This window comes from Ascidiella aspersa, chromosome 3 (assembly GCF_963924565.1).
Source record: "Ascidiella aspersa chromosome 3, kaAscAspe10.2, whole genome shotgun sequence".
NCBI classification, from domain to species: domain Eukaryota; kingdom Metazoa; phylum Chordata; class Ascidiacea; order Phlebobranchia; family Ascidiidae; genus Ascidiella; species Ascidiella aspersa.
The window spans coordinates 35,237,966-35,265,506 of record NC_139449.1 but is presented as its reverse complement, the minus strand read 5'-3'; the positions used below and the strand labels follow the sequence as shown (position 1 = coordinate 35,265,506).

The following is a 27,541-nucleotide window of genomic DNA, read 5'->3' as shown; positions in this document are numbered from 1 at the left end:
TTGTTGTAAAATAGTTGCCATCTCACAGAGAGAAGCACAATCTATGTGTTTTCGTGTATAATCTAACAAACTATACGTTTATGTGTGTTGAGTTTATAATGAGATTACCGATTTTAGCGGCAGTTATTAAGCTGAAGATGATTCTGGAAACAGGCATAAAAAATAGGAAACATTGCTTTACATCAGAATTATCCCGTATTAGGTGTAGCCTACAGCCCTACAACTTATATTTTGCTGAGTATCCAAATTAGTAAGAATGTGCGGCGCTCTTTCACTATTGTACGTAAAAATTAATAAAAAAATTAAATTTTTTTTTTCTTCAAATGCCGCATACCACAACACATATTGTTTGGGTTAGGGTGGGGGTTAGCGTTTGGTTGAGGGTGGGTCAAGTTATTATTAATAATAAACATAATATTACTTAACCCACCCTCACACAAACGCTAACCCGCACCCTAGCCCAAACAATATGCGTTGTGGTATGCGGTATTATTATTTTTTTTTGCATAACTTTTCACGTACAATAGTGAAAGAGCGCCGAATGTGCTAACAGTTTGGGTTAGGACTCACTCATTTTAGTTTGTGAGCCCTTTGGACTTAGTCGGGTCGTGTTTTGCATTAGTTTTAGATCAGGGGTCGCCAAACTTTTCTTAGACGACCGAATTCCTGTACGGTCTGACGAACGCGTGCCGGACAACTGTAAGGGTTTACGATCACATGCCGGATATAATTTTTTTGTCGAACTTTATTTACTTGAATATTGCTAAACAAAGAAAATATAAACACCTATATGTAGCAGAAAGTAACGCAGAAGAGGTACCGTCTACAAATTATGCTCATTAGAATCCTACCGCAACGCATATTTTGGGTTAGGGTGCGGGTTTGGGTGGGTCAAGCCTAATTATAATAAAACTCGACCCACCCAAACGGTAACCCTAACTCAAGTACCGGTATTGTGCGTAAAGCATAATTTGTAAACCTTTTTATTTCGCATGTAGGTACCTTTATATTTCGTATATTTTTGCTTTTTGTAACAAACCCAATTGAAAGAGCCCCGTTAACTGGCGAATAATTAAAATAATATATTCTCGTGACCCCCCGAGGCCCAAATGCTGTTCCGCGACTGTTTTAAGATTACTTGGCTAGATGACAAGTGAACAACTTTGAGAAACAACGATAACGAGCGGTGATTAGGAGGTGGCAGGGATAATGACGTGTTTTTCAAACCAAGTGCAATATTGCCCATGTAACCTCGCAGCAATCACGCTACGCCCCTGATACATAATCGATTTGAAATCCAATTTTTTTCGTCCAGATATAGTCCGCGTTCTATTAAATTATTAAACAGAACTTCACGATGTTAGGTGCGTTTAAATTCTGGGGTTCGGCCAGCAAGTCTTCCAAGTCGTCACCACGAAAAAGCATGGTACGATCCACGTCATCCAATGCTATTGCGTCATCAGTTGATGACGAAGAAAAACTGAAGGTTTGATATTTTAGTAACCACATAATGACATTTGGTGATTTTCGTCTTTAATCATAAAAATACTAATAATTTTTTTTTTTTAAATTAAAGCTGAATTGTTATTAATTTAAAAATGTTAAGCAATTTTCTAAACCTGCGAAACATAAGTTTTTGTCCTTGCCTCTTTTAACTGGATAATACTATTGCCTCTATATTTCGATGTATTCCTTTTGTTTAGTCGATAATAAATTACCTTTTCATTATTTTCGTTTGATTTAAAAACGAAAATTAGTTAACACAAAATAATTTATTTTCTCGGCAATAGTTTCCCAGCTTTTTACGAGTCTTTAATTGATTTAATTCGTGGCGGCAAACGTTTTAATTCCAAGATGATTTTCGGACTACGAGTTAAAATTGCTCATTAGATTTCAAATAGATATAGATTGTGGCTCTAAGAGTAAAACATTTTACACTTACAGGGTTGTAAACATGTCATTTTGAAATAACCCTAGTCCAAGGCAAGCCCTTCAAACATAGCGGTCAAGTCATCAGTTGACCAAGTCAAGTCCCGGTCAAGTCAAATTATTTTCTCGACTATAGTTTTACCCATTTTTTTTTGCGAGCACTTTATTCTTTTGATTCGTTGAGAACGTTGTAATGCCAAACGTAATTCCAAATGATTTTCGGACTACGACTCAAAATTGATTTTTGGTCGGTGCGAGACCATTTAACGTTTTCGAAGTTCGCCCTGGCCGTATAGCGCATCTTGTAGTGTGGTGCCCACTAGCTGTTTTTACTGTTAGCTTGTTTAGTTTATTCCATCACAGAATTATAGGGAAATGAAGGAGACCAGAGGCGGGTGTGCTGGCCAGCCGAGCGACTGAAGCGGCCTCTCTTAAAGAGAGCCAGTACAAAGCATATAAGCAGGCACAAGAAGAAGACGCACTTACAAACTACAACATGAATTTATTGGCAGATATAGCTACCGCTAGGTAGTGGTATAGAGTCACTGCATGGCTAACGACAGCGGCTTCGTACAACTAAAATCTCGCGTGCTAGATTGCCTAAAGCAGCCTATGCTAAGTTTGCAATAAAATCCTTGTGGGTTAACTGCAACGTTAAATCCGGTGTTTTAATAACAATGTTTCAGCAAATGTTTTTGACACTTCTTTTAGGGCGTATTTGTATCGTTAGATACAAAATTATTTTTTAACGTTCATTTGAATTGGAAAAAAGTGATGAGTTTTTCTAATCGCGTGCAGATTTTCTGTTAAGTTTCTGCGAAAACCTCTTAAAACCCACAGAAATGCTCTCAGGTCGGAAGGCCTTTGTCACGACCCGCAATTGTTTGCTCACAAACCGGATAGGAAATTGTTGTGACGTAATAATCGTCTGGGCTGATCGATGCGCTCTGCATTTGAAGAGTGTACTTTAGGTCAGGACAGCTCGCTAACTGCTCAGTAGGCCTCGCTGTATATTTATTTTGTGAGTTATTAAATAATATAAAAAAAAAATGGCGCTGATCTAGAGTCCTAGCACTGTTTGCACAGTAACGAAACGAGTTGTCAAAATTGCAGTTGAAAGAAAAAAATGAAAAAATATTGAGTATAAATATAATAATAATAATACTTGCTGTATGTTTCTCGCTGTATCTCTATTTTGTGAGTTATGGTATGGAAATAATTTTGGCGCTGGTCTAAAATCCCACCACTTTTTTTACAGTAACCAAACGAATTGTCAAAATTGAGAGGAAGAAATCAATAAATATGGGAGAATAAATATAATAATAATACTTGGTCCACCCAAACCCACACACTAACTCGCGCCTCAACATAAATAAAGTTATCAATATAAACCCAAAAATATTGTAAGATTCTAGACCAGCGCCATAATTTTTGTTGCAACGAATGCAGCCAAGCAAATAATCAACAAAACATTTGCAAACAAACAACAAAACCTTTGCATATAAACAACAGAACACTCAAAATAGTTGGTGAGTCAGCTGGCCCTGAATGTATGCGAAATTTCAGTTCCTCCCGCACAATAATGTTTTGTGTGTCGGAAAAATGTAAACGAAATAGAGAAAGACTAATAAATATATTAAGAAAATGGTTGTTAAGTTAAGTGGGAAGGAACGATTTCGTAATTTAGCCAAAAAAAATACACGCTATTAAATTTAATAAGAATTAAGAAAGGGTTTCGTCAATTAAGAAAGGGTTCGTCAATTACTGGTTATTGGTGTAAAATTAGATTTTTGCAAGCAAACAGTAGTTTTCTGTGTGCAAAAGTTTTGAAAGTTGTGCAGAGTGTTTTAGAGAAATAGACGCCTATAGGTAAACTTTAGCCATTTCTTTTTTTTTTTTTGAGGCTGAAACGTTGAAATTAACGTTTTTTAAAACCTTTTTTGTACAGTGACTGGGAGCAAAATAACAATTTTAGTGTGTTTAGAACCTTGGAAGACGTGTGTTTGTGTAAAAGAGGAAATACCGGTTATGAATTGTCAATTTCAGGTCGAGCTTTGCTGCCAAGAATTCAGGGATGAGGTAAAACATTTTTCAATAGCACTTTCCGTACTTTGACCCGTCTGTAACGTGTAGCGGTTAAAAACATGAAAAATGTGACGTCTGACTTGATCGTACAGCTTTACGGTAAAACGTCAATTGATAGTATAAAAAGCAAACATCCTTAAGAATACTTGGTATATGCGGCATTATAACGCATTTACCAAAAACATATTTCTTTTTCAGCATATTGACTGGATGTTGTGGTTAGATGTAAGACGTAGATTGTAGAATAACCTCAAAGCCCATACAGAAGTAAGGCAGCTTTTTGTAAACGTTAGACTGGAGGTTTTAGTTAGATGTAGAATAATTTCAAAGGCTTAGCGTTTTGTGAATTAAATAAATCTCACGATAATGGCTGGATGTTTTAGTTAGACGTAGAATAAATATCAAAGCCTACACAGAAGTAGGAAGCATTTTGTAAACGATATAAATAAATCGTAGCATAATGGCTGAAGGTTGTAGTTAGACCTAAAAATAACATCAAAGCCCATACAGAATTAGATAGTACATTTATGTTTTGGATAAGTATAATAGCTGGGCGTTGAAGTTAGATGTCAAAATGACATACTCAAAATGTTGTTGTTTTTAAGTGCTCTTTTGATACCTAAAGTGTACACTTGTACACGCCGCAGCGAATTGTCAAGGTTATGAGGCATGAACATAAAAATCAATAGGTTTTGAAGCGAGCAGCCTAAAGTAAGCGATGAAATGCGTTGCCACTGCGAGGCTTATGCATTCGATTTACTTCGATTGCGGTCCAAACGATTTGGCAACACTTTGACAAAATCGAATTGCACAAACGCCCGAGCGAAAGTGTGACGTCATCGCTCGATTACGTCACCACTAGCTGTGTTTGTTAGGTGAGCCAACCAAACAACGTTAACTAATACTTTGTGAGAGCATTCTGCTCATTCAAGCAGCTTTGGTTTTATTCTGCTCTTATAACGAGTTGTTTTGCTAAAAGTGGTATTTTATTTTCAAAACGACCCTTCGGTTTTTAAATTTGATAAATCCTGGCGAAATTATTTTATGTCAGCATGCTTTTTACTTGTACCGGTAGCTATTTAAAAAAATTCCACACACACATAGTTTTCCCTTTTAAGCAAACCGTTTTTATATGAATTCACAACTTGAAAAGTTTTGCCTGCGATTTTACGTATTTAGTGATAAATCATTACAAAATGGTTTGCTTTTTTGGCCGCCTGGTAACAATCACTCAGTATCTATATTATATATGCCCAATGGCCATTGACCTTTCAATTCATACAGTATGTGCGCAATGTAGCTGTTGACTGGTTAACCATAACTGAAGCACCCTTCACTAATCGCTCTGTCCGCTCGATAAACGTTTTTGTGCACTTCACTTCGGTTGTCTTTTTGTGAAGTTGTCCGTGATATATTACCATGGTCGAATTTGAATCGAGTCTCTTGTTTCGTTTTGGTATAAATCGACAATATGCACATCAGGCTAATTAACTCCTAGGAAACGGTCATGTCACTATAATGACTGCTTTCAATTATTTTACAAACGCACTCAAAACAGGAGGAAAATTTTTAAGTAAAATTGTAGTATTAGCACCCAACTGTTCGCTCCAAACTCTGCAGCTGTTAATTACCTAAAACGGTTTAGCAACATACTGTGTGCTTCAAATTACACGATTTTACCAAGACGTTTCAGGTTCAAGTAAAAGCGCCAATTCCACTATTTACATTAAAAATACGCCAATTCCACTATTACATTCTACGTTAATAGGTCTTGTTATAACCATGTTTTCCCACAAAACACGGTTGGACTGCTTTACCCATGTTTAACATCGTTCAGTATGATATGCTCTTACAAAGGGTGGCAGCAGATTATGCATCTAGTACACTATGCACGGTTCTGTGCAGACCGACTATCTCAGTCTTAATCAAGATGATGTCGATCTACTTGACCTTTTTGGATGTGCAACTCATTATCACGCTTTAAAAATTGTAAAAATCGAATTTCGAAGTATAAATGTGAAACCTGCCACTTTTACCAAGCAGTTGTGATATTGCACAGCAGTCCATTTTGTAGCACAAACAATTTAAAAAAATGGTCTGACCGGTCCACAATTATGCTTAATCATTTTTTCCCTTTCGTTTCCAGATGCCGCTAAGCAGGGATTTGTATTAATCAGCAAAATGCGCGTATATGCTTGTTTGTGTGCCTCACTGTACATGTACATATTGATCGTTTGCCTGTGTGAACGAAACAGCCCTATATACCTTACCAAGCATATGGAACAAGGTTGTTTGTTTTAGGACGTTCAACGTGCGTTGTGTGTTCGAGCACTTAGCTGCAGGCAGTGTTTCAAAACATTAAGGTAAATGCGTGATATAAAAATACACGCTATTGAATCTAATGAAAAACAAGACTGGGAATGTCGGTTTAGTAAATGGCTCGTTTTCGGTTTAAAATATAATTTTGACGCCGTTTTTGCAAGCAAACAGTAGTTTTCTGTGTGCACAAGTTCTAAAACGTGTGTGCGGAGTGTTTTTAGGGAAATGGAGTATTTTTAGAGAAAAAGCGGAGTGTTTTTAGAGAATAGACAAGCCTATAGTTGCCAAGTTCAGTAATTTCTTTCGTTTGTTTATTCTGTCATGTCGTGTATCAGTTCTCTCACTTTGTTTGGCTTAAGAAAGTCTTGTGTGTGTATTCCTCGTGAAAGTGAGAAAAGAAAACAGCCAACAAAGGAACTGCTGTTTAGCAATAGAATTCATTTATTTTTGGATCATTCAGGTTACCAACGTGAATTACAAACCAAACTAAAGACAAGTAGGTAACCATTTAACCATTTTTAACGTGCTGAAGCATTAACTGTACGGCAATAGCTTGTAATAAAACGCCAGTTATGCCGAATAACGCCGAATTGTCCTTTGAGCCCTGTAAAATGGGTGGCTTAGTGGCCAAATTAAGCAGAACAAACCAGGAAAAGCTTTGCGTTATATTACCGTTCATTACACTGCCCACTAAAATAACCACAAAAGCTATATACAAAAGTGTTTTAATGCAATTGCAAATCGCTCAAAAAAGTAAATCATTTTTTTCAACATACATGGTATTCGAATATCTAAAAGTAATTTTCATACTCTTTTCGTAGAACGTTGCATGACCAACATTCTGTGCCATCCTTGCGGCAAAATAAGTTGGATAAACCTCCACGTTATAGTTATATAAACCCGTTTGCTGCCTTATATAATTCGCCTGGTGCAAGTATTTATTATATGTGTTTAGATAGTGTTAACCAAATGTGTTTATATCATTCAAGTCAGCGGTTCTTAAACTGGGGTCCATGGACCCCTTAGGGGTCCGTGAACTAGTTTTAGGGGGTCCGTGAAGGCCAAATTGAAATATTGGTGTATATTTAGAAAGTAATCAATTTTTTTATGTAAAGAGTTTAATTAAAAATAAAATGTTTTTGCTCTGAATGTCTCTATTTCTATTCTCCTTTTCACTTTTTGTGGACTGAAAACTGCAGATTTCTACAGTCTATTTGTATTACGACGCCAGTTTATGACGTCATTTTTTTTAATTTCTTGCTTATCGTGGTCCACGCGAAGCAAAAAAACAATTTAGGGGTCCGCGGTGAAAACAGTTTAAGACCCCTGATCTAAGTGCTGCTTGAGTTTTTTTAATTTTTCCTTCGTGCGAGTGTAGGGCGTTTGTGCATACAAGTTTGTAACCTTTTTTTTTATAAATTTACCCGGTTAGAAATCGCTGCGTTGGAAGGATATCATGGCTAAAATTCCCATATTAGTTTGGTATCGGATCAGCAACGATATAACCCTAGTATAACGATTACCGATTTCTGCCTCTCTGCATCGGGTATTGGCGTCGATCCGATTTTATCGGACATCCGTAGTTAAGAGTGTATTTTGTTCGTAAGATGTCCAAAAAGCTAGTAAATCCTTACTAATTTTCCCCTTTAAGTTTTTTCAAAAGGTTGCAAACCTGCGATTAAGTTATTTTACATTCATAAGATACCTAAAAATGTTGAAAAACCTTACCTTTACTATTTGTTTTTCTCTTAAGTTGTCCAAAAAGGTGGTAAATCCTTGCCTTAGGTTTACCCAAAATATTGCGAACCCGTGCCAAATCACTTTTTATTGTCATTGGATATCCAAAAAGTTTGGAAAGCTTTACCTTTAAAAAGGTTTTACCTTTAACACACATATTTTTCTCGATCGAAATAACTTCTATTTTTCTCTCCAGATGTCCAACTTCGGCCACCTGCTCACCTGCGCCCTCTGCCGGGAGCTTTTTACCCACCCAGTGCTGTTGCCATGCAACCACAGTCTGTGCTACGGTTGTGCGCGTGCGCAGATCGCCGCCGCCCCCCTCATTGCGTCATCGATCGAGGAGAGTGCCGGGGGGAATTCCCAGTTTGACGACTCTGCCTCAGTGACGTCATTCTTTGAGCTATCGCGTCAAAACTCGTTCTCGGAAGGTAAATGGTTTTGTGTCGTGTGTTTTTTTATACTTATTAATAGAGATCGGCCGATATCATTTTTTCAACCGATACCCAATTTTTTTTTCAATTTTGTCAACCGATACCCGATACCGATCGATTTTTTTTATATATAACTGGGAAATGCTTTAAACTTGAATTGATGAAAAATAAAATCCAAATAACGTTTTGGTTTATATACCTTTACTAATTTTTATTAAACTATTATTTTGCATATTAACTTAGTGTGATGCTAAAACCTATTTTTTTTTTATCAAAATTTGTGTAAATCGTTTTGTTGTACAGGATAAATTATATCATATTTTCGTACTAAAATATCGGCCAAAGTATCGGCCTACATTTACCGATACCGATATATCGGTAGAAGCCAAATATCGGCCGATATTATTGGTAAACCGATATATCGGTCTATCTCTACTTATTAAACGTTTGCTAGGTATGAAAAGTGCTATCACTGTTTATTTATGAAAAAAACTTTCTTGCCTTGAAATCCGAGTCTGGTAAAAAAACAAAGTAATCAAATTACCGAAGTAAGACCTTTATTTTCCTGCGAGCTTAATTCCGATACCAACACCCGGAATTTCCCCCCAAAACATTAGCCCATCACGATTTGATACCAAATAAACTAACAGCTATTTACAAAGATCTTGCTTTCCTAAGTTGTGGACCTTCAACTTGCATTATTGTAAAAACGCTTAGCTATGTTCAGTTTTAATTTGACTGTTTTCATCAAAATTAAACTCTACTGTTGGATTCGGTTGTTATTTGACTTTTTTTATAATTGCCTCTACCCCTGTTGGATTACGCTACTATGATTAATAAAAAAGTTAGGCTAGTACAGAAGAGCCAATCTCGTTTGATTGGCCTCAAACAAATATATATTGAGCTGTGGTTCCAATTTAGGAAACATCCTTAAACTCGGCTTGCATGTTTTTAAATTTCGAAAAAATATAAACAAGGGGAATTATTATCATTCTGAGTTACTATAGTTAAGAGCATTATTTAAAAAAGAAAAAATATCTTTGGGGTTCTAAAAAACTATTTAAAAATTATGGTTCAATTTAATTGTTTTAAAGCTGTTTTCACACATATGTTTGGTGTAAAAAAACTTTTTTATAATCTCCTTTTTGATCTAAATTTTGTTCGAAGCGGACACGACCAGCGATTTCTCTTCGCCAAAAAGCGACCGTTCCAAAGTGACGTCACCGTTCGATTGTTGCCCGGACAACGGGGATTGTAAAGTCACTAATCCGCCGAACTCCCCGATTGTTTTGTCGACCAAAGACCTCCTGCACTTCCAGGTGATGAATTAAAGTGGTTTGGCTTGCTTGTTGTTTTACATAAGAGGATCACATTAAGCTTTGGTGTAGCTCAGGGGTTCTTACACCCCCCATGTGGCCTAGGTTTAAGGGGTCTATGAAAGCCTTATTAAATTTATAGTGTACAAATTTAAAAATGGAATAAATTTTCAAAATAAAAGAGCTCAGTTGAAAGAGGCGTAGTTTTCATTTTAGTTTTTGCTTTAAAATGGTTTTATAGTTTGATGTATAGCGAGCCAGACAAAACTGGTTGGCGGCCGAAGTTTTCACCGGCCCTGGTTTAGACTATGGTTATGGAAAACGTCATATACGATTTTCTTTTAACATAGCACTGCCACAAATCTTAAATAGTGATAACAAAAATGCAACAAAACATGTTATGCGACGCCTAAGCACACACATAGTGAGTATATTTGCAACAAAACAATTTACGTGATGCAGGTTCGCGTTTATAAAACCCAATATAGAGGAGTTCTCTTTATCAACATGCAATCAGTTGAAAACAGGTTTTCAGTAAGGTTTTTTCCTTATTTACCGACCGTCCATTATAAGAGCCGTGATTTTCAACGTTTTTTCGCGACCACCCGAATACTCTCTTCACTGGAATTCCCGTAAGCTAACATACGTCGTAACCCGTTTACATTAGTAAGTTCGAATTTTATTAATATAATCCATGCATTCGTATTGCTTCCGCATTTTTCTCAAATTTGGACAAATCTCGCTAATTATGAAATCTCATTAAATCTAACAGCCAGGATAGCTGACTTGATGAACCTTACGGCATTTCGCTGTCTCCTGGAATTGTCAATTATTGTCATACATTTTGATTTTCGGTTTTCGTTTTTTTCTTGTTGTTTTTCGTTTTTTTCTTGAATAAAAACATATTTTATCCTATCCTAACGATGTAAAACTACTGCAGTCGGCGACCCAACCAAATCAAACAGCGAACTGTAGGTTAAAAAACATCTCATTTGTAAAATCATTCTAGGAACCGTTTTATTCACTAACACTGTATAAACCCTTCATTTTTTTGCCAACTCAGCAATCCACGCCAACACAGAAAAGTCCCGGATGCGACCACGATGACTCATCACGTTTCACTCCCGGGAAATCCCCTCGTACCCGGGACAAGCTTAACAGCTCCTCCAGCGGCAGGAAGAACTCGCTGAGGTCATCGGGCGTTATGACGTCATCCAGCAGTCTGTTACGTCACTCGGCGCAAAAGAACGCGTCGAGTCTGCGTCGCAGCAGTTCTATGACGTCAGTCGCACGGGTGTCGTTACGTCAGAAGGTGACGTATTTTTTTTATTTACATATTTGGTTCCTCTTACTTATATATCGTCCAGTTGTAGCTAAGTGTATTAAATTATAGTGTTTAAGTTTAAGTCGATTTGTCTAAAATAAAACTTATTTTACATTAAAAGACAAAGTACAAGGTTATTGAAAAAATGGCTTTAAATGCCCTAGGTCATTTATTCTATATTTTTTTCTATTTTAATACGTGGTAGTGGATAAGTTTGAAGTTTCTCATAGCCTAGACTTATTTTTACCTAAACTGTTATTTTTTTTCTTGCATATTGAATTTAACACATCCATTAACTATTTGTATTAAGTCACTAGTAAAAGATGCATAATAAGATTTACCTTTATCAGATAAAATGACATTACCACATTTCTTACCATTCCCTCTCTTCTTTACTAAACACACCATTGCTTTTCCTCATAATATTTCAACAAAGATATTCATCTTTTTTCAGTTTTTAATTTTTTTTAGATATTTTTTTTAATTACTTTTTGACGCAGAATTACGAGAGCTTAAAACGCAGCAAGGTGAAGCAGATTTATTGCCCGACCTGCGAGCGAAATGTGGAACTGGGAGCTCTTGGAATATCGGGACTTTTCAGGTAATAAGTACACTGTGTGGCAATTAGACGAGACATGCGATAATCAACAACTCAACAGAGAATTATTAAAATGGGAATGTAGCCAAAATGTTTAAATTTAAAATTTTAGGCAAAGAAGTTAAACAAGTTTTCTCATATTTACTTAAAATACATTAAATTTCCCCAACAATCCCGATTTTTCTAATTTCTATCTTTTTTTTTGTACGTATGTTTTCTGAACGGCAGAAACTTCGGCCTCGAGTCTATCGTGGAGCGGTTTCGTTCCAAGGCCAAAGCTGCAGTTGCGATCAGATGTGGTTACTGCAAGCCTCCAGCGTCTGACGCCACCAAGTCATGCCTCAACTGCAAGGTATTTTTCAGTTCCGCTAGACGGCGCCACGCTACCGACTAAAACATGTTTCTGTGGCTCGGTTAATAAACTTTGGCGGATGTTGTTTGAGTAGTGAATTGGTGAACTTTGAATCAATTTCTTTATGTAACCAGAACAGTATTTTTTTATCTACAAGGGATGTTTTTCTTGCCCCTAGACAGTCATATTAAACTGACAGGTTATTTTAAATGTTTTGATTCTTTACTGGCATTACGTTCATTTAGCCACTTAGTGCTGGAGTCGGGAGTCGGACCTCGACGAAAAATCGCACATTTGGCCGGAGTCGAACTCGGTTAAATTTTTTTTTTAGTTATTTTCAACCGACTCTGATTTAAACTTTGTTTTTGTGTCGCAGCTGAGCTATTGCAACGAGTGCTTTAAAGTGGTTCACATCTGGGGAACGAAGAAAGCACAGCACGAGTTTGTCGGGCCAACCAACAATTTCTCAAGACCTAAGGTAAGCTTAAGATTACCTCCTAGCTTCCACACATGGTAATCATAATTTGACGGCCAAACATTTATTTGTGTTATAAGTTAGGATCATCATAACTATTATTTCATTGCAATGGTTGCTTTATCATTAGGGGTGTTCAAAGTAGTATTTCAAGGTATTCTAGGATAGTAGGCTTCGAATCTAGAATAACGAATTCAGAATACCAAATACTAGAATATTTAATTATTTACCTTTTATACTACCCAACATAACTATTGTTTCATTGCAATGGTTGCTTTATCATTAGGGGTGTTCAAAGTAGTATTTCAATGTATTCTAGGATAGTAGGCTTCAAATCTAGAATAACGAATCCAAAATATCAAATACTAGTATATTTTAATTATTTACCTTTCATACTACCCAACATCATAACTATTGTTTCATTGCAATGGTTGCTTTATCATTAGGGGTGTTCAATGTAGAGTTACAAGGTATTCTAGAATAATAGGTTTCAGATCTAGAATAAGGAATCCAGAATATCAAATCCTAGTATATTTAATGATTTACCCTCTATGTTGTGTTATACCGAACACGATTGTTCAAATACAATTGTAGCTTTGTCAATTTTTTTATAAGCTATAAACTTGGGTTTTCTGATACTTGACAATTTATTCCCATGCCCGATATTTTGAACAAAAGTATAGCGATTTGATTGGTCACAAAGACTTTTTAAATCGGGTAAAATTCCATGGTTAAAGGCAGGTTTCTCAATACGAAATATAAAAGTTTTATTAACCTGTCTTCATACTATTTTGGCTATTTTAGATTTATACGGTGAAACTTTATTGTATGTATGATTTATTTGTAAAACAAAATATATCTCTCACAGTTCAGTGTTTTTAATTTAATCCTAATAACTGGTTTCGGTAAAGGTAGTTAAACAATAATTTTCCGCCTTCTGTGAAAGAACACAACATTCAGTAATCATATACAGAATCCCAGCGTAAAATGCTAAAATGCTTCGTATTTTCGCGTGACTTATCCGTTTCTATTACGTCACAGGTGCTATTGTGTCCCGAGCACGGCAAAGAGGCGGTGACGATGTACTGTAATCGATGCAAGAAGTCGGTCTGTCGTATGTGTAAGTCGGGAAGCGGTAACCACGCAAACCATCCCATATCCACAAACAAAGCGGCGTTTAAGTGAGTAAGGCCAATAGATCAGTAATATTTAAAGCGGTACTACCTGTTTAATAATACATTAGTACAGCAGGGTTTCTTAAACAAGGGTGCTACCACCCCAACTGTTTTAAGGGGTGTGGAAATAAGTTACAGGAAATGTATTCCCTTCAAATTTATTCCCTTGCTCAGATAAATGTAAAATTTTCTCATATCTTGGTATTGTGTTGCTTTGTTATCTTGTATAAAAATAAATAATTCACATTGTTTAGTGGAATTTTCACACAATGCGTCCTATTTAGGCTATGTGTCTTGACATTTGTTCTCTAACAAATTTGTAGAGCTCTTCTGGCAAATGTAATTTTTATTCCGACGTCTCAACGTCCTATGCAGGTCGTCTTCATCAGGGTAAATAACACTGAATGCGACTAGTACAGTGCACGATAAACAAAGAAAAAAAAAGGAAAAAAGAATGGAACGCAACGAAAACGCGATAACGAATGATTGGGCCTCTAATCGCGTGGTGTTTTTTTACATTTGCCAGAAGAGCTCTACAAATTTGGTATTATGCCTAGCAGCAATAGATTATATATTTCTTCTCTAAGTTATGTGTACTAATGAAAAACAATGCGCGGTTGTTTCGCAATAATCCAACCCTATAAACCGCTTATTGCGTCACAGAGAGGGGAGAGAGCGTTTGTGCGCTAACCTTCAAGTTCTCAAGCAAAAGAAGGCCAAGGTAGAGGCCAAGATTACGTCATTGGGAGAAGCCTTTAAAGACCTGGAGGTACGGTATCAAAAATGTTCGCGCCAAAGTTCAAATTACAAAGACAAACTATATATATAGTGCCACCTGATTACTCTATTTAGAATTAGACAATACCGCCATTTACAAAGATTTACATGAATGTAATCTTTGAATTCACTAAAATCGATGGTAATTTGGGCTTGACTTTTAGTTGATTTGCTCTATTTATGACCTGGACTGGAACTTTACTTGTTCTTTATGAAAAAGTACTTGACTTGGACTGTAGTTATTTTACAGATGGCTTGAATGGGCCTTGTCCTACAAAACACATTTTTTAACACTACTAGTTATTTGTAAAAGCAACACGTCATTACCCCAAGTAAATGTCACGTCATACCCCCTTAAAAATGCCACGTTATACCCCCTAAAAAATGCCACGTCATACCCCCCAACAAATGCCACCTTATACCACCCAAAAAACTACACGCCACCCTATACTTGGCGCTCCGGTCACTTTTTGCTCTTTATCTTCTCCTCAGAAGAGAGAGTGGGAGGCCCGGGAGGAAATCCACTCCTCGATCGACGAGATGCACCGGCTCCTGGAGAGAAAGAGGAACGATCTTCTCGCTAAGTCCGAGTCATCCGTCAGGGAACAAGAAAAACGGATGAGAGCAGGTGTGAGTGTACGGCAGAATATTTAAGATGTCTATGCACGTAATGGTGAGATTTAAAGTGAGGAAAGCATTGAAGTCTCGCCTTTTTACGTTTAAAATTTAATTTCTCTTTGTGCACTCTTCACAACGAATAACGCAGCAGTCGAACGATCCAAGTCTTTTATTGTGTTTAGTTTAACGTTTAAAGTGTAATTGCATTTTTGCAGGGAGTCGAACCAAACCCGAAGCGTAACTTTTTTAACCGGTTTTGGGACATTTTTTCTTTCCCGAACCGAACCTTTTGTGAGATTTTAAAAAACCATACCGGGACTGAACCGAATATTTTAAATTAAAAGAACCTGAACCTTAACCGGACTCGAACCTGTAAACAAAAGCGGTTCACTCCAGCATGACGTCACAACTTGTATTGTACAGAGTCAAGTCATGCCATGTTCAAACTTTTATGAAAAAATGACTATTTATCTAATAAAACTTAATACGCCACGAAACTTAGATTTCATACAAGTTTCAATTGAATAATTATTATAATTCACATTTATCGAACCACATTTTTAGATTAACGCAACTTATATTGTATCTGAACCGGAACTTTATGAACCGGTTTTAAAATGACGATGGTCGAACCGGAGCTGAACCGGAACTTTTGAATTGCTCCGAACCGAAACAGAAACTGAACCAGATTCCGAAAAAATCCTTGAACCCGAACCGAACCTGAACCGAAAAAGTCAAACGGTGCAACTCCCTGCCTTTTTGTGTACTCTTGCAGCGAGTAACGCAGCAGTCGAACGTTCTACGTCTTTCATTGCGTAGTTTACGATTTAAGGCCAAATTTAGGCCTTTTTGCGGGCTCGCTGACTGAAAAGTCAACTAGTTCACGAACAATATTTGAATTTAAACGATTTCAGAAAACTAAGGCAAAAAATGTGTCTTGCAAAAAGGTTTTCCGGACCTTAAAATTCATGAAGGTCCACGCAATGTTGCCTACTTTTATATGGGACGTGCTGGTTTCAGTTGACAAAAATAACAGTATAGAAATTTGGCCTGGAACCAAGTAGAGAGCCATGTTATGTAAACTTCTTATTACCAAACAAAAATTCTATTCAAATAATCATTAGTTTTTCGTTAACATTTTTATATTATTATCACCGTAAAACACTAAAATGAAATCTCTTCGCCGTTACCTAAAACCAAGGCTGCAGAGTCCAATCGGATTCCGGCTTCGAGACTCCAGTAAGAACACGTCAAACTATCCGAGTCCTGAGCCCGAAATACACTGGTGGAGTACCAATTTTTTGTTAACTATTTAGACCGCAAACTGTAAATTGTTAAGGCGGAATAGCATATGGTGGAAAATATTCCAACCATGTATTGAGTGAATTAATTATATGACAACCTTTTGCCTGGATTGCTGAAAATCCACCGTAATTGAGCTCCGTAAATGGGTGAAATACATGCTGAAGAGCAGTGGTTCCCAAACTTTTTTCGCTCGCGGCCCACTAAAATATATTAGATATTTCGCGGCACACTTTTAACACAACAACAATAGAGTCATTTTACAATCGCCCTGACAAACTATATGTAAATGTCTCAATGTGATTAATTTGTAATGGTATAGTGCGTATTCAAGTCTAAAATGCTTGCGCGTATGCCTATTTGTATAACTAATACTCTATTTTCCGAAATTACAAAAAGTTTCGCGGCACACAGTTTGGGAATCACTGCTGTAGAGTCTGAGTCGGACTCAGGACTCGATGAAATCGCACATTTAGCCGGATTTAGACTCTGGTTATGTTTAACCGACACCCCAGCCTGGCTCAATATGCAGACCATTTGCAAACTGTATAAAAATATAACATTTGTGTAGAGTCGTTTTTGATAGCTCCGTAGAAGCACAGTTACACAGTCAAGGTATGTTTACTGGCGTTATACCGGCAATTTAAACACACGATCAGCAAAATCATTTAACCTGAATAATTTTTTGACGGAACATATACGAAATGTTTGGATTTGAAACTATTATTTAACGGCTCCATTGTAACAAACAAATTGCAATTTAATTTGACATTGCCCACAAAAAAATGTTGCCCTTGTGGTATGCATGGCGTGTTCTAATCTTTTTAGCAATCCAATGTGTAATTTACTAGCTGAAAAAGGTAAACGAACTTAGTTTTTTTTTTTGTATTAATTCGATGCCTAAACCTATTTTTATGACATCTAGTCGTTTTTTTTTTTGAAAAAAACGTGAAAATACAATTTATCGATCAAACTTTTCGAGAAATGCTTCGTGTTTTAGTTTGCCCGGTATTTTCTGAAAGTATGCAAGAAATGAAACCTTTTTATACCTTCCTCAATTTCAAAGACGAGTTTTTTTTTCTTAAAATTTAAACAAACTTCAAAAATTTTTCACTTATAATCAATTACTGGGACCTTGTTCACACGTTTTTCAATCATGCCTCAAACATATGGCGTTGCTTTTGCTTGTTTTAGCATGTGTTTGCAAAATGAGTTTTTGGTGCGTTGTCGAGATTTACCATGATCAAAACCATCCCGATTTTGTAATTTGGGCCGCATTTTTTTGTTATGCAAGACTTTTGAAATGCATAAATAAACGCAAAATTGACTTTCTTGAATTTTAATTGACACAGCAGTTTATGGAAAAACACCCATTTTCTAGGTGATGCGCTGCAGTAAAATAAATCAATTTTTTTTTTAATTCTTAAAAATTTGGTCTGAAGTTAAAACAAAAACAAAAATTGTCTAAAATTTACAAAAAATAAGTAACAAAACAATTAATTAACTCCCAACAAATTGACAAAAATTGTCTAAAATCAATTATCAAGATTTGCCTAAAAATTGAAAAAAATTAATTACAAAAATTGTCTAAAATAAAAAAATTAATTATCAAGATTTGTCTAAAAATTAAAAAAAAATAATTACCAAAACTTGTCTAAATTCAGAAAAAAAAATATTTAAAAAAAATTGCATAAAATTAAAAAAAATCATGAAGCCGACACATTGCAAACCCAGCCCACAGGTGGATTTGTCCTTTGCCGCCTTTTCAGATCTCCAGTCTCACTACTCGAGCCTAATGCACGCCGGTGTGACGTCATTCGCTGAGGAGATCCTCAAAGAGGCAGATCCGAGCTACTTTCTGCTGAACGTCAGGATGGTGGAAGAAAGGTGGGCTAGTCCGGTTTTTAAGGCTTTTTTTCGATTTTAAACATCTGCCAGATTGACAAGAATGCAATCAGCTTTAATCCTTTCATTTTTTTTAATTTTAAACCGATATAAGGATATTACGCTTCTAATATTAGGCTATTCCAGTTTTTTATACCGAAGGCCTTCGCAGTCTAATCGAAAAATGATGCAAGAAAGGCAGGTGTGACCGGAGGTTGTGAGTTCGAACCTCACCACAGGCTAGTTGTTTTTGTCGCCTGACTTGCTTACATCATTGATTGACAGATTCAGTGAGTCTGCGATGGCTTTTCGGTGTACTCATGATACGTAAGCCGTAATCGTTGGTCATAACGCAGCGCTTTTTATGTTGGACATCTGTCAAAAAGAAATGCAATTTGCTTTAATCCTTTCAATTTTTTTAAGTTTTAAACCGATACAAGATTATTAGGCTTCTAATGACTTGACCTAAATGCATTAATGATTAGAGTCACTGTTATCAAATCCTGTTTTTTGGCCAAAATGACTTTTCATTTAGATTTTCGAACTAATGATTTATTTTGAAGTTACTGAATCCAATAGGACTACAATTATTAGATTTTGTTTTTCTATTGAGGAATGATTTATGGTGTATTCTAAATAAACGATTCAAACCGATGTATTCAGTTTTATGTATAACACCAAGAAAATGAACTTATCATTGCAATATAACTCGCTGCAGACTTCAGAGTAAAACAAGTGCGATATTTATGCTTTTCTGAAAAAATTCTAGTACTTTAGATGTATCAGGAATGTTAACACCACGTAGTCCAAACCTGTCTTAAACTGTCAAATTGCAATCGAGCTATAAGTTCTTGCACGGGGTAAAGATGTTAATGCATTTTTCATAGTAAATAGACACGTTTGCGGTAGTTTTCCGTTCATATAAAAATGAATTTAATGCGATACTTTGTTGAAATCACGTGTAAAGTCACGAATATAGAAGGCCCCTTACAATAGAAATGTTTTACTTCAACTAAAAGTTGTTAACTTAGATTAAAAGAAGCGATCGACCGGATACCAGATCCTGATATCGCTCTCGAGCGCCCACCAGCGTCCGGGCTCCACGTCAGCATTGACAAGGTCAAAGGTCAACTAGACAAGCTGGATTTTCTGCAAAGTAAGTTTTTTCGAGCATAAGTTTTAGCATTGTTTTAAACCCAGCACTAAACAGGCTTACCACGAAATAGAGTAAAGCGTAAACCTTACAATTCGATTATAATTGGGTTATTTCTAGCGAATATAAGTAATGTTATAAACAACTTAATCGTTAAGCGAATAAAACAGATTATATATTTAATCGCCAGTACTACCACAAAAAGTATGATTTTAACCTTTGGAATTTTCACGCTTTGCCAAGCAACACCTTATATTACGATCAGTAAAAAAACTTATTAAAAAACATATGGTAGCTCTCAACTTCCCACAAATGGTGCTATTATTTCTCAAGGACCCAAAATACCTTAACCAATAATAGTTTTAGCTTAACTTAGAATTCGAGCATATTATACAACAGTGATTCTCAACCGGGGTGCCGCGACATATTTGGGAATCTTTAAGAATCTGTTTATTTCTCAACTCTTACAACTTTTCGTGTAAGATTGGAGTAGAATAAATCCAATTATGACTTCCTACGTTGTGCAAAGTCGATGAGTGTTGTTCCAGTTTCGTTTATTGCGACATTATAGTGAATTAGTGATTTACCTAAGAAAAAAAAAATTATTTCCGAGGGGTGCCGCTGGCCTTAAAAGGTTGAGAAACCCTGATATACAATAATAATGACACAAGTCCTTCTATAAGCAAGAATAATAATTACACAAACGTCCTTCCTAAGTCCACTAATTCGTCTATAAAAAATAATGACTCAAAATGACTTTTCTGTCCTAGGTCCACTCGTTTTTTATCAAGAATATTGACACGGGTCATTTCAGTCTCGTTCTTTTAGAGGCAAGAATAATGACCAGGGAACCGAACCGGAACTTTATTGAAGAACCGAACCGGAACTTTCCGGTTTTGTGTCATTTTTTTCCAACCGTAACCGAACCTGAACCGTTTTTATAAGATTTTAAGGAGCCGAACCGGAACTGAACCGAATAATTTGAAAGAACATGAACCTTAACCGAACCCGAACCTGTAAACAAAAGCGGTTCACTTCAGCATTACGTCACAACCTCTTTTTACAGATTTAAGTTACGACATGTTCGAAATTAAAATTTGAATATTGATTAAATAAAACGTTGATTTTTATTTTTTAGGTATTTCAATAATGAGTTGCTGTTTTTTAATACGTCACGCAACTTAGCTTGAATGACTTACAATTCAAAGATTATTCTCTATATTTATTCACCCACATTTTTAGATTTAACGCAACTTATATGGTATCCGAACCGGAACTTTATGAACCGGTTTTGAAATAACGATGATCGAACCGGAGCTGAACCGGAACTTTTAAATTGCTCGAAACCAAAACCGGAACTGAACCGGATCCCGAAAAAATCCTTGAACCCGAACCTGACCTGGAAAAGTCAAACGGTTCGACTCGACTGATAACGACAAAAGTCCTTTACAGTCCTAGGTCCATTAGTTCGTACAAACAGTAATAATGAAACAAAAGGACTTTCCGTCCTAAGAAGGTCCAGTCTCGTTATTTTCAAGCAAGAATAATGACACAAGTCCTTGTCAGTCCCAGGTCCGCCTCTGGTCCAGTCTTCGAGCGACGACTCGTCCCCTGCAGGCGTCCTCAGCTGGGTGACGTCATCATTCGATGACGTAATCGAGTGTTACGAGATCCGACTCCAAAGCCCCGGCAACGAGAAGTCGCCGCATTTTGAGAAAATGACCGAAAACAATTACCGAGTTCCAGAAGAATACCTGCACTGTGACGTCACTGTGCGGGCGATTAATAAGGCGGGGGAGGGGGAGTGGTCAACGCCATTCGCGATCGGAAAAAAGAAAACTGGTTTGTTTTGGTTATTTCAAGTTCTTAATTTCTACCTGGACTCTGGGGTTTGTCGCTCGTAAGGTTGGTTCATACTATAGATGCGTTTTGCTTCTGGCGTTGGCGTTGGCGTCTGGCGCTAAACGCTAGCGTCGTCCAGTTCACACACAACGCGTTTCAAAGTTAGAATATTTCAACTTTCCGCAACCGAAAGCGTTTTTTTTAAAAACGTTTTACGTTGACGCTAGACGCGTCTAGTGTGAACCAACCTTTACCGATTTTCGATAATCGGATTGGGCCAATACCCGATACGAAATGCTGGTATATTCGACCGATACTAGACTGGTATCGTGCTGATATATTCGACCGATACTAGACTGGTATCGTGCTGGTATATTCGTCCGATACAAGACTGGTATCGTGCTGGTATATTCGTCCGATACAAGACTGGTATCGTGCTGGTATATTCGACCGATACTAGACTGGTATCGTGCTGGTTTATTCGTCCGATACTAGACTGGTATCGTGCTGGTATATTCGACCGATACTAGACTGGTATCGTGCTGGTATATTCGACCGATACTAGACTGGTATCGTGCTGGTATATTCGTCCGATACTAGACTGGTATCGTGCTGGTATATTCGTCCGATACTAGACTGGTATCGTGCTGGTATATTCGTCCGATACTAGACTGGTATCGTGCTGGTATATTCGTCCGATACTAGACTGGTATCGTGCTGGTATATTCGTCCGATACTAGACTGGTATCGTGCTGGTATATTCGTCCGATACTAGACTGGTATCGTGCTGGTATATTCGTCCGATACTAGACTGGTATCGTGCTGGTATATTCGTCCGATACTAGACTGGTATCGTGCTGGTATATTCGTCCGATGCTAGACTGGTATCGTGCTGGTTTATTCGTCCGATACTAGACTGGTATCGTGCTGGTATATTCGACCGATACTAGACTGGTATCGTGCTGGTTTATTCGTCCGATACTAGACTGGTATCGTGCTGGTATATTCGTCCGATACTAGACTGGTATCGTGCTGGTATATTCGTCCGATACTAGACTGGTATCGTGCTGGTATATTCGTCCGATACTAGACTGGTATCGTGCTGGTATATTCGTCCGATACTAGACTGGTATCGTGCTGGTATATTCGTCCGATGCTAGACTGGTATCGTGCTGGTATATTCGTCCGATACTAGACTGGTATCGTGCTGGTTTATTCGTCCGATACTAGACTGGTATCGTGCTGGTATATTCGACCGATACTAGACTGGTATCGTGCTGGTATATTCGACCGATACTAGACTGGTATCGTGCTGGTATATTCGTCCGATACTAGACTGGTATCGTGCTGGTTTATTCGTCCGATACTAGACTGGTATCGTGCTGGTTTATTCGTCCGATACTAGACTGGTATCGTGCTGGTATATTCGACCGATACTAGACTGGTATCGTGCTGGTATATTCGACCGATACTAGACTGGTATCGTGCTGGTATATTCGTCCGATACTAGACTGGTATCGTGCTGGTATACTCGACCGATACTAGACTGGTATCGTGCTGGTATATTCGTCCGATACTAGACTGGTATCGTGCTGGTATATTCGTCCGATACTAGACTGGTATCGTGCTGGTATATTCGTCCGATACTAGACTGGTATCGTGCTGGTATATTCGTCCGATACTAGACTGGTATCGTGCTGGTTTATTCGTCCGATACTAGACTGGTATCGTGCTGGTATATTCGTCCGATACTAGACTGGTATCGTGCTGGTATATTCGTCCGATACTAGACTGGTATCGTGCTGGTATATTCGTCCGATACTAGACTGGTATCGTGCTGGTATATTCGTCCGATACTAGGCTGGTATCGTGCTGGTTTATTCGTCCGATGCTAGACTGGTATCGTGCTGGTATATTCGTCCGATACTAGACTGGTATCGTGCTGGTTTATTCGTCCGATACTAGACTGGTATCGTGCTGGTATATTCGACCGATACTAGACTGGTATCGTGCTGGTTTATTCGTCCGATACTAGACTGGTATCGTGCTGGTTTATTCGTCCGATACTAGACTGGTATCGTGCTGGTTTATTCGTCCGATACTAGACTGGTATCGTGCTGGTATATTCGTCCGATACTAGACTGGTATCGTGCTGGTATATTCGACCGATACTAGACTGGTATCGTGCTGGTATATTCGACCGATACTAGACTGGTATCGTGCTGGTATATTCGTCCGATACTAGACTGGTATCGTGCTGGTATATTCGTCCGATACTAGACTGGTATCGTGCTGGTATATTCGTCCGATGCTAGACTGGTATCGTGCTGGTTTATTCGTCCGATACTAGACTGGTATCGTGCTGGTATATTCGACCGATACAAGACTGGTATCGTGCTGGTATATTCGTCCGATACTAGACTGGTATCGTGCTGGTATATTCGTCCGATACTAGACTGGTATCGTGCTGGTATATTCGACCGATACAAGACTGGTATCGTGCTGGTTTATTCGTCCGATACAAGACTGGTATCGTGCTGGTTTATTCGTCCGATACTAGACTGGTATCGTGCTGGTATATTCGACCGATACAAGACTGGTATCGTGCTGGTTTATTCGTCCGATACAAGACTGGTATCGTGCTGGTATATTCGTCCGATACTAGACTGGTATCGTGCTGGTATACTCGACCGATACTAGACTGGTATCGTGCTGGTATATTCGTCCGATACTAGACTGGTATCGTGCTGGTATATTCGTCCGATACTAGACTGGTATCGTGCTGGTATATTCGTCCGATACTAGACTGGTATCGTGCTGGTATATTCGTCCGATACAAGACTGGTATCGTGCTGGTATATTCGTCCGATACAAGACTGGTATCGTGCTGGTATATTCGTCCGATACTAGACTGGTATCGTGCTGGTATATTCGACCGATACAAGACTGGTATCGTGCTGGTATATTCGACCGATACAAGACTGGTATCGTGCTGGTATATTCGACCGATACAAGACTGGTATCGTGCTGGTATATTCGACCGATACAAGACTGGTATCGTGCTGGTTTATTCGTCCGATACTAGACTGGTATCGTGCTGGTATATTCGACCGATACAAGACTGGTATCGTGCTGGTTTATTCGTCCGATACAAGACTGGTATCGTGCTGGTATATTCGTCCGATACTAGACTGGTATCGTGCTGGTATACTCGACCGATACTAGACTGGTATCGTGCTGGTATATTCGTCCGATACTAGACTGGTATCGTGCTGGTATATTCGTCCGATACTAGACTGGTATCGTGCTGGTATATTCGTCCGATACTAGACTGGTATCGTGCTGGTATATTCGTCCGATACTAGACTGGTATCGTGCTGGTATATTCGTCCGATACTAGACTGGTATCGTGCTGGTATATTCGTCCGATACTAGACTGGTATCGTGCTGGTTTATTCGTCCGATACTAGACTGGTATCGTGCTGGTATATTCGTCCGATACTAGACTGGTATCGTGCTGGTATATTCGTCCGATACTAGACTGGTATCGTGCTGGTATATTCGTCCGATACTAGACTGGTATCGTGCTGGTATATTCGTCCGATACTAGACTGGTATCGTGCTGGTATATTCGTCCGATACTAGACTGGTATCGTGCTGGTATATTCGTCCGATACTAGACTGGTATCGTGCTGGTATATTCGTCCGATACTAGACTGGTACCGCTGCCGATGCGATACAAAATTGATATAGGATTTTGAGCCATGATTTGCAATACAATGCAAGATTTCAACCATGAACGGTAATTTACTGAAAAATTAGTAAACTAACTGCTGGAGGTAACCGAACTCAACTATAAAGAAAATGTTATCTTAATAACTGAAAAAAATACCTTTTGAATGTTTCAATTTTGCCGAATTTTCTACTTTAAGCATAATAATGACGTCATCTTCATCGTATCTATCTTATCCATACTTTTTTGACAAAAATATCATGGAACGGGATCAATATAAAATATCAAGTATCGAACATCCCTAGTCGTTATACAACAACTTTTTGGCATTGTTAATTTAAAACATACCTCAAAACATGTATTACTATGCGTTAAGATATAATGAAAACAAACGCGTTTCAGACAAAAAACAAAACGGCAATCGACCTTGAGAAAAAGTCACATTTTCATGAAAATATCCTGCAAGTGATAACTTATTAAAAGCTATCTATAAGATTTCGGAACGTTTGCAGAAATAATCCTTGCAAGACTACAAAGTGACTTTCAAACGTTTGCATTTTTCCTCCTATTATACGGTTTGTTTTTAATGCAACCATAAGGAGAAAAACAAAACAAAAAAAACGTGTGTTGTCCGTCAAGCGTTGTTAAAACAGCGTAGTGTTGATCATTATTAGTTTAAAGCATAGATCGTTTTTTTTTATTTAAAAAACGACAAATAAGCGCAAAAAAAAGCTTGTTTCCGGCAAAAAAAAAATTAACTCAACACAAATCGGCCGCCATTTTTTGTCAAAGCTTGTCAATCTTTCTCTGCAGCAAACCAGCTCAAGTTCGTTCCGCTTGACCGAAGCACGTGTGACGTCACAATCGACGCTTCCGGTCGCTCGGCCGAGTTTCGCTGCGAGAATTATTGCGCAATCAAAGGTTTGTTAGCTTGTTTACGGTTTAACCAGGGCGAAATTTACAAGGTTTTTTTTACCACTAGGGGACGCGGGATTCTGGAACGGGGAGCATCGCTGGCGCCTAACAGTGACGTCACAAACGCCCAGTCACGTCATTCTTGGCGTGACCAACCTCAGCCAGAGAGACAAGAACGTTTTGCACGGGAGCGAGTCGCGCACGCCACCTGGCGGAAAGTATGTTCGATTGAGTCTTGCTTACGTCATCAAGCCTTGCAATGATGTGACTTTTTAATTGTGACGTATGTAGCCAAATGTGAATAATTTCAACCATTCAAAAAGGTTCACTAATCGAAAATTCATGTGTTGCTATATTTTATTAGCATTAGGCCTACTTATCTTGTGAGCTACACCATCGGCTTAAAGTTGAAAATTAATCATTTCTTTTATTCAATTGTTTTAAAGTCAAAGCCATTTTAAGTTTGTTGAAAAAGCTACTATCTCAAACGTCTGCTAAAAATAACTAATTATACGACACGATAATGCTTATAAAAAAAAAAAATATATATATATATATATGGTATAAATTGTATATTTATAAAAAATATTGTTTTTTATAAATTTGTAATAACTGTGTTAAAATCAAAACTATTTTAAGTTTGTTTATGCAAACAATTGCTAAAATCAACTAATTAAAATATGACTATTACATCCCCAAAGTACAAAATATATTTTTTTTCTCAATTTTCAGCGGTGGGACTTTTCTACACTTTGCCCCTGCTACAACTCACCACCTTGATTCTGGCAACTGGCCCACACAAGGTTTCCCTCCGTCGGCAGGATTCGAACCCACGGACTTCGGAACTCTGCACTTTCAAGTCGAAATCCAGCTGACCGTGCGATCCGGAGGCGAAACCACAATCGCTATTTGTGACGTAACACAAGCGGATAGGTTGTTGTTGTTGCTTGAAAAGTCAATCACGTGTTTGTTGCCGGTGTCTGTTGTGCTTTACGCTAAAGGTCAAGTCAAGGTCGTTCTCGCGTAAGGGGAATTCTTTGGCATAAAGCAAATAATGTTACTTAAACTCGCAACCCAAATCATCTTCAGAAATTAGGTATTTCTAGGTTTTAAACAGAACGAGCTCTAGATGAAAAAAGGCAATTATTTGGTAATCAAATTTTTCAACATGATTTAATTTAAAAAATCACCCGTTAAGCAACCATTATGTAAGAAGGAACAAATTTACGGTTTCTGCTAAAAATCCCAACGCTTTTCTAAAATGCATTTTTCAAACAAAAAATAATATTGGCTTTGTTTTGTTTGATTTAGCTCAAATCGAATGAAAATCAACTGGCTTAACATTGCATTGAAAGTATCTCGTTTGTTCGGCTTGGTATAAAAATATTTTTCCGTTTTGTTTCTTTCATGTTTTCACTGCACCCTTCCATGACCAACACATGCACTGCCAATTTGACAACTTTTCGTTTTGGGGTTTAAGTTTGTCGCGTGGTCGTTGCTTTGTTGTTAGCGACATTTGGTACAAAAGACCCAATATGTCGTTAAATTCGATGAATAATTTACAAAACTATTT

At 37.7% G+C, this 27,541-nt stretch overlaps 1 protein-coding gene across 1 annotated transcript; it reads left to right on the top strand.

The window, feature by feature from the left end:
• Positions 1-1,357: 1,357 nt before the first annotated feature.
• LOC146162716 (E3 ubiquitin-protein ligase Midline-1-like) lies at positions 1,358-27,541 on the top strand. Its single transcript, XM_083385275.1, has 16 exons — positions 1,358-1,486; positions 8,267-8,501; positions 9,672-9,823; positions 10,884-11,132; positions 11,645-11,745; positions 11,971-12,094; positions 12,471-12,572; positions 13,611-13,750; positions 14,408-14,513; positions 15,014-15,149; positions 18,211-18,328; positions 19,357-19,481; positions 21,045-21,320; positions 25,846-25,974; positions 26,036-26,186; positions 26,701-27,541. Exons 1-16 carry the CDS (start codon positions 1,358-1,360, stop codon positions 26,993-26,995), a joined length of 2,568 nt encoding a protein of 855 aa, XP_083241401.1. The 3' UTR covers positions 26,996-27,541.